This window comes from Oreochromis niloticus, linkage group LG22 (assembly GCF_001858045.2).
Source record: "Oreochromis niloticus isolate F11D_XX linkage group LG22, O_niloticus_UMD_NMBU, whole genome shotgun sequence".
NCBI lineage: Eukaryota > Metazoa > Chordata > Actinopteri > Cichliformes > Cichlidae > Oreochromis > Oreochromis niloticus.
This window is the reverse complement of record NC_031985.2, coordinates 24,773,495-24,781,502: the sequence shown is the minus strand read 5'-3', so window position 1 is coordinate 24,781,502 and position 8,008 is coordinate 24,773,495. Positions and strand designations below refer to the sequence as shown.

The 8,008-nt window shown below is 41.9% G+C and overlaps 1 protein-coding gene and 2 pseudogenes across 1 annotated transcript in view; all 3 read right to left on the bottom strand.

The window, feature by feature from the left end:
* LOC112843641 (uncharacterized) lies at positions 1-119 on the bottom strand (annotated as a pseudogene).
* A 372-nt stretch (positions 120-491) lies between these two features.
* Positions 492-610, bottom strand: LOC112843643 (uncharacterized; annotated as a pseudogene).
* Positions 611-708: 98 nt separating this feature from the next.
* LOC112843423 (uncharacterized) overlaps positions 709-8,008 on the bottom strand; it is a 7,982-nt gene continuing 682 nt past the window's right edge. The window contains exon 2 of the mRNA XM_025902042.1: positions 709-2,932. Within this exon, the coding sequence (XP_025757827.1) occupies positions 1,715-2,620 (906 nt within the window). The 5' untranslated portion in view covers positions 2,621-2,932 and the 3' untranslated portion in view covers positions 709-1,714. The remainder of the gene's footprint in view (positions 2,933-8,008) is intronic.

Sequence of the window (8,008 nt, the reverse complement as noted above, 5' to 3'; positions counted from 1 at the left end):
AACTTACAGCACCTGGTACTCCCATGCGGTCTCTCATCCAAGTACTGACCAGGCCTGACCCTGCTTAGTTTCCGAGATCAGACGAGATCAGACGCGTTCAGGGTGGTATGGCCGTAAGCCACAGCGAGGACGACAAACACCCCTTTTATTACTGCTTCAGGAGCATTTCGCAGACTTATATCTTGAGGATGTCTTCAAACAGTTTGTTTTGTTACTTAAATAAATATGATGATTTTAACAGCCAGCTGCATACTATTCCGATCTAAGATCAGTGATGTGTTACTGTAAACAGCTTTCTATGCTGAAGCTAAAGCTGAAGTGAAAGGTTTACCGTAGGAAAAAATGTTTCATGACTGGATGGAAAACGTGTTCAGAGACTTAGTAAAACACACACACACGCGCACACACAATGCAAGCAAACAGAGAAGAATATGGAGCAAAGCACAAACAGAGACAGCAGGAGCGCCCCCTGCAGTTTTTTGTGTGAAAAAAGGTTACTGCACCCGGTATTCCCGGGCGGTCTCCCATCCAAGTACGGACGAGGCCCGACCCTGCTTAGTTTCCGAGATCAGACGAGATCGGGCGTGTTCAGGGTGGTATGGCTGTAAGCGAAAGCGAGTACGACAAACACCCCTTTTATTACTGCTTCAGGAGCATTTCGCAGACTTATATCTTGAGGATGTCTTCAAACAGTTTTGTCAAGAGCATTTTGTTTCAGTAAGTAAGGAAAGAGACAACAAGCTTGTTAAGACATGTACATGGGTGAGAGCTCTGAGTGAGACTCACACCCAACTGTAGTCCGCCTTCTTTATTTATACACTCAATGTATAGTTTACACAATGTATAGTTTCATAACTCTGTTAAGGGTAAAGGCGTGCTTCCCCTTTCGACAACTCTACTGCACGTCTTCATCCTCCTGCATATGGCATAATCTTCTCGTTTCAAGTTCCTTAGGCGTTTCCTGTTTTTCTCTAAAAGTAGTTGAAACAGGTTTCACAAGCGGTTACACAAAAGTGGTTATTTTCCACTGCAGCAGTATGTATGCTAAAGACGTAAAACATAGACTTTATAAAAAGGTATAATAAAACAGTAAAATCTCTTAACATATTCCCTCCTGTTTTTACGAATTTAGCAGTGTGCATAATCATGGTTTTACACAGATCAGAATATGACCTCTTGTTTTCACATTTTCGATCACTTCGTCATTAGAACCATAGTTTATGAATAACTACAACACTTTACACAAAATCATCATCTCCATCGGGATCACCCTTATCATTGTGTTCATTCATTGATACTGAAACGTAAGCCGTTAATGATGTAAAAATCATCTTAGTAATCATTTTCCTTAAACATGGAAGAATGTATGTTGAAAATACACAAAATAACAGGAGTAAAATTCCTACGACTATTAAACCTTTGTATACCAAAACAGTCCATGAGCCACTTAATAACCATCTCAGCCAGTCAGTGCCTCCATCCACATATTCCTTTGACTGCACATTCTGGAGCTGTTTTAAAACTTTTAAAGCATCTGTCATGTTACTAGAATGTATGTTATCAGGTATGTAAGTACAACAGGTGGTGTTAAAAAGTACACATAAACCTCCCTTTTCTGCTAACACAATATCAAGCGCCACCTGATGTTGCATAACCATTATCCTGAGAGCGTCTATTTCTTCGTTCTGTTCGCTGTTGACTTTGCAGGAAGCATTCAGAAACAGTCCTCTAGAGTCTCTATTCTTAAAGCGTGTTTTCCTATTCCCACCCATGGGAAAAGTGCGTGAGCAACCTTTTGTCTTTCAGTCCAAAGTTTAAATTCCTCTGGGACATCGGAACCCCATATGGAATCATGCAGCTTGGGGTCTAAGGTGCTTTGTCTTTTCCTTGTTATCGACGTGGTGTCTATGGTTATTTTAAACGTGTGGTCAGATATGAAAATGGGAGCGCACTGACCTGTCCAATTCTTAGGAAGGATAAAATAGGCTCGTTGGCCACAGAGCCAGGCCATTCCTTGCACCCAATAGGTGCCATTCGAGATGTTGCTGCTCTTCACTGGTCCTCCAGGAGCGTGTGTCTGTACTGCTTTGCAGTTGGTGGTGTTTCCCATTGGCGTGGATCCGTTCATTTGGCGGTAGCATAGGGTGTGGTTCAAATTCCCATTGTTTTCGAGAAAGACTGGGAATGATCCAGCCTTACTCCTGTGCTTCACTTTCAGGTCAACCCAGAACCATTCGTCACATGTGCCATTTCGTAGTCCTATCTGGAAAGGTTCACCATGGTTGATCACAATTCCCTGGTATTGATGCCCAAGGCTGGCATAACTTGCGGCACACTTTGCCTGAGTTATGTTCATTGCCTTCGCGTACAAGGTGGCATATTGTGTCGTTGGGGGCATATGGGAGCAAACATAACAGTTTTTCCTAGGTGTACTGTCATGTATATATCGATACCATGCGTTGTTCATCCAGGGGTGGATGTTATCCTGTGTCATAGCATAATGATGTGAATCATCATGTGTCCAGGCTCTTTTCTTGCGAGGTCCTTCGTTCTTCTTGAGCAGTATTAGACATCCTGCGACCAGGGCTGCCAATGTCAGTGAGATCAAAAGCAGCTTCATGATGACCTGATACACCTAGCTCCTCTGGTGAGTAGACCACAAGCAAGAAGTAAAGGGCGGGGTATACCCAATCGGCCCTTTCTCCACTTTATGGATCACCAGAAGGTAGGGGAATCGGCGTCTATTAGTTTATGCTCTCACTCACTTTCTTACAGTGGCTTTGATGTATCCAGGATGGTCGCTCCGCGATCTTACATGCTGTGGGAGTGGTTAGAAGCACTTGGTATGGTCCTTCCCAACGGGGTGAACTCCAATTTTTCCTCTGGAGCACCTTGATTAGGATCCAATCACCTGGCTTCAACCTGCAAGACACTGGAGAAAAGTCCTCTGGCAGTTTATTATTCAGAACGATTTCTTTGTTTTCTAGCAGTTTAGCCATCCATTCTGCTAATGTGGTTTCTCTAGAAGATTTAGTTAAAGGTTCACTCGTTATAGGTAGTGGAAATGGTCTACCATGGATGATCTCAAACGGTGTGAGCTTCTGAGATCCTTGTGTTAATCTCATCCACATTTTTACCAGGCCTACACATTCAGGCCATTTTGAGAATACATCTATGATCACTAATGCGTATTTTGAGCCTTGACATTCATTTAGTTCAATGAAATCCATGTGTATTGTATGAAAAGGATGAGGTGGTGTAGGGAAATGACCTCTTCTGGGTCTTAAATTCCCTTGTGAGTTATGTCTTTGACAGGTCATGCATGTTCTTACAAATTCTTTTGCTGAAGTTTCAAAATTTATAGTGTAGAAGTGTTTAGTGACTATAGTTACTATCCCTCCTGTTGACACATGAGTAACTCCATGTGTCACCAGGGCCGCTGTTTTATGTAACGACTTCGGTAGTATTGGTTTTCCGTCGCACATCATTAGGTCATCTCGTAAAATTGCTCCGCATTTTAACCATTTCTTTTGTTCATTTAATGGAGCTGCTTTTTGTTCATTTTTCAGTATGTCTATTGGTATCTGTGCGTTTGTTTCCATTATTAGTGCACTTTCTGTTTTGTTCGCAGCTGCTTTTGCTGCTCTGTCTGCAAAGTTGTTTCCTTTTGTTATGTCTGACACATCCGTCTGATGTGCAGCACATTTGCATAAAGCTAGTTTACTCGGTAAGGTTATTACTTCTAGCAGTCTTTTAAGTAGACTTCCGTGCTGAACTGGGCGTCCTGTTGACGTCACCATACCTCTATTCTGCCATATCTTGGCAAAATGATGTACAGCAGAGTAGACATATTGGCTATCAGTATGAATGTTGATATTCTGTTCCTTATGTAGTTCACATGCTCTTATCACGGCTGTTAGTTCTGCACTTTGTGCTGAGTGTGAGGTAGTTAATGGTTTTGCTTCTATTATGGTGTCACGAGTTGTCACGGCATAGCCTACACAGTTCCGACCAAAACTATCTTTAGATGCTGAGCCGTCTACAAAAATGTCAAGGAAGCCAGGCTGTGGTGTGCTATAAATGTCAGCTCGTGGTTTCGTTTCCTCATCTAACTTCTGTATACAACAGTGCGGTTGACCATCATTTAGTGTAGCTAAAAGTGTGCTTGGATTCAGCTGTCCAGACTTTTCTATCGTTATGTGGGACTGTGACAACAGAATACCCACATATGATAGTTGTCTGGCATGCGTAAGGTACGACAGGTTTGCTTGTAGCAGTATTGAAGTTACTGCATGTGGTACTTTAACTATCAGAGTATGTCCTAAAACTATGTCAGCTGATTTCTGCACTGCCTCTGCTGCAGCTGCGCAGGCCTGTACACATGTTGGGAGGCCAGCTGCAACAGAGTCCAGTTTTGATGAGTAGACACTGTTTTTCACCGAATGTTTGTGTTAAAACTGCTTTCATATAACCTCCTCCTCCATCTACATGTAGATAGAAAGGTTTGTCATAATCTGGCAAAGCTAAAACAATATTAGTTTGCAGCACGGTTTTTAAGTGTTCAAAAGCTGTAGATGCTTCTGTTGACCAGGTTACTTTATCTTTTAACCCTAAATCTTTTCCATAAATAACATTCTGTAAAGGCTGTACCTTTAATGCATACTCAGGTATCCATGATCTGCAAAAGTTGCACAGTCCTAGAAAACTCATCATTTGCTGTTTTGTCTGGGGTTTGGGGGCATTTTGTACTGCTAGCTTTCTTGAGTCTAGTAGTTTCTTTCCCTGTCCTGACAGCGTGTGCCCTAAGTATGTTACTTCTGCTTTCCATAGTTGCAGCTTATGTTGAGAAACCTTGTGACCTTGCTCGGCTAAATGATGTAATACTGTCAATGTATTTGTTTTGCAGCTTTGTTCTGTGTCTCCGGTGATTAGAATGTCGTCTACATACAACAAATATTGGCCTGGAGCTGGCAGTTTACATGATGACATTGATTTTCGTAGAGCTTCAGCATACAAAGTGGGGCTGTTCTGAAACCCTTGAGGTAGACGTGTGTACGTGTATTTTTGTCCATTAAATGTAAATCCAAATAAGTGTTGTGAATCTGGGTGTAGAGGCACAGAAAAGAATGCATTTGATAGATCTATCACTGAGAACCATTGTTCTTTGGGAGTAATCTGATTCAAAATTGTGTGTGGATTAGCTACAACAGGCGGTATCTGTTCTGTTATCTCATTAATAGTTCTAAGGTCATGCACTAGTCTATACTTCCCTGTGTTTGCTTTCTTGACAGGAAATATTGGAGTGTTGCATGTTGAACTCGTTGTTTTTATTAAAATCCCTGCTTTTAGCATGTCTGTTATTACTGGTGTGATGCCTTCCTTAGCTTCTGAAGTAAGAGGGTACTGAGGTTTCAAAGGCCTGTACATGGTTGTTGTTTTTACTCGTACTTGATCTGCTGTTTTTATTAGGCCTACATCTGTTTGACTTGTGGACCATAATGTTTCAGGCAGCTGTTTCAGCTCAGGGTATGTCTCCACTGTCACTGCATATCATTCAATGCTGGAGCTTAATAAATGAGAGTCTGAACAATCAATAAGGTGTGTTGCAGGTTTAGTTGTCACTACCCAACCTAATGTGTATCTCATACATCCTGTTCTGCGACCTTGCAACCAACATTCATGTGTGTCCTCAGTTTTTTCATATCTCTCTCTCTCTACTTGAGTTAGTACATGGCCCAAATGTTTCCAGTCAGTGACGTTGTTTCGTGCTACTGAGACGTGTGGTTTTGCCATTCGGTTTAACTCTTGTGTTTTATCGTTCTGTATTACAGAGCATACGGCATTGCCGCTTTTAGTTACATACAGGTGTTGTAAAGTTAATCTTTGTGGGCCTAGTCTGTGCACTTCTTTGTCATATGGAGGATCAGGACCTGGGCTTTGTTTAAATCTCAAAGTGTTATGATAGTCTGTGCACGCTAGTTGTTGAGAGTCTGGTGGCAAATATTTTTCTGCTAATCGCTGCAAGGGTTCTAATGGTGGCAGATCTAAAGTCCAGTAGTAATGGGGCTCACCATTCCCTTTGCAGTAAAAAGGAGATTGGCTTGTTGATTCCTCCTCACACAGCATTAACTCTGCGTGCATGCCATTCTCACCAGGTACTACTCCTATTTTTAGTTTTTCTAAACTATCTCTGCCTAACAAATTAACTGGGCAGGATGGGTCATAGATACACTGGTTTTTGCATTTTCTACCACTTTTCCTTTCCTCCAGTATCAGCGGAACGGTAAGCGGCTGTACATTTGTATGTCCTGAGGCTGATTTTACAATTACAGTGTCCACTGAAAATTTCAATCCCTTTGGTTTTTCATGTAGGACTGTTCTACATGCACCAGTATCACATAGCATGGTCATAGGCTGACCATTTACATAGATAATTATAGTAGGTTTGTGCTCTGAATCTAGAACTAATTGTTCTATATTAAAAATGTCATCCTTTGCCTGTTCTTCTTCTTGTCCCTTTCCTAGTCAATCCTGCTGTTTCTCTCCTCTATTCCTGCAGTTCCTTGCAATGTGTCCTTCTTTACCACAGTTCCAAAAAGTATTATCTCTCTCTCTGTCACTTTCATATCTTTCTCTGTCATTCTCTCCCTTTCCTCGATATCCGCCTCCTCTGTTTTCACCTCTAAAACCTCCTCTGCGCCTTCCTCTATTCCTCTGCTGTCCCTGTCTTGGGCCTCTATATCCTCCTGCAAAGGCTATGAATCCTGTTTCAGGAGCCACAGAAAAAACGTTCCCTTTATTTTTTTTCTTTAACACACAAGTAGCGTGCTCTGCATATTGTAATGCATCAGGCAATAATCCAATGTTCATGGTTACCCAATGTTTCTCTACGTGTGCTTTTACAGGTGGCAGAAGGCCATACAGGAATGCATTTTTTAAATGTTGTTGATACGGGGTGTCTGGGCCTTCCTCATAGTTTAATCCTGAATGTTGTCTAAAAACTGGGCGTAAACGATCGAGGAAGTCGGATGCTGTTTCAGCTTCCTTCTGCTTTACTTCTCCTATTTTAGCATAGTCTGCTCTGGGAGCCAGTCGAACTCTAATCCGCTCATACAACTGTGTCATGGCAGTTTGTAAGTCAGCAGATCCAGGACCTAGGGCCCTACCATTTTCTTCTGATCCTGTGAAGTCTCCTCTAACTGTTCCCATTTTTAATCCTAACAGGTCTTGTATTACCTGAAGCATTTCATGGCCATTCAAATACCACTGTCTTCTAATTAACTCGACAGCATCTCTCCACTGTATGAAACCTTCATTTAAAGGTGGGACATCTTTGAGTACATTCTGTCTATCTGTTTGTGACCATGGTCTAAAAACAAATATATTTGGATTCTCATCTCGCTCATTATTTTCACCACCGGTCGGCTGTCCATATCTAGGATTGGGTGTGGCTATCATTGGAAATAGACCTGAGAGGCCAGGTGGATCTACACTGCCCCCCGTGTCTCTCCCGTATGGGTCTTTTCCTGTGTCCTCCTGTGGGCTTCTACCTACAGTTATACTTTTTAACATGCTTTGAGCTTGAGCATAGGGGTTAGTTTGGGTGGTGAATGGATTTTTTGATTGTGGTTCAGGTGCCGACGGCGTTGGCACATAAGGAGGTGGCTGTGGTTTTTGCAACATTGTTTCTTTTTTCTTTTGTTTTTTCTCTCTATTTTCACTTCTCCTTTCTTCCTCCTCTTTCCATGCTTTAAAATATTGCAGTTCTTGTGAGCGTTTTATTTTCTTTTTTGGATCTTTCTCAGTATTTATTTCTGCTTGGAGGGTTTCTTTTAATTTTGTCAATGCGGAGGGGCTACATTTTCCCTCCCATGTGGGACATTTAGTTTTCTTTGGGTTCCTCCATCTGCATGCACTAATTTGTCCGGTGCCTGGACATTTTTTCTCTAGCCACTGCTCGTCAGCAGTGAGTTTTGTAGCTTTGTTACCCATTACAACAATACTGCAG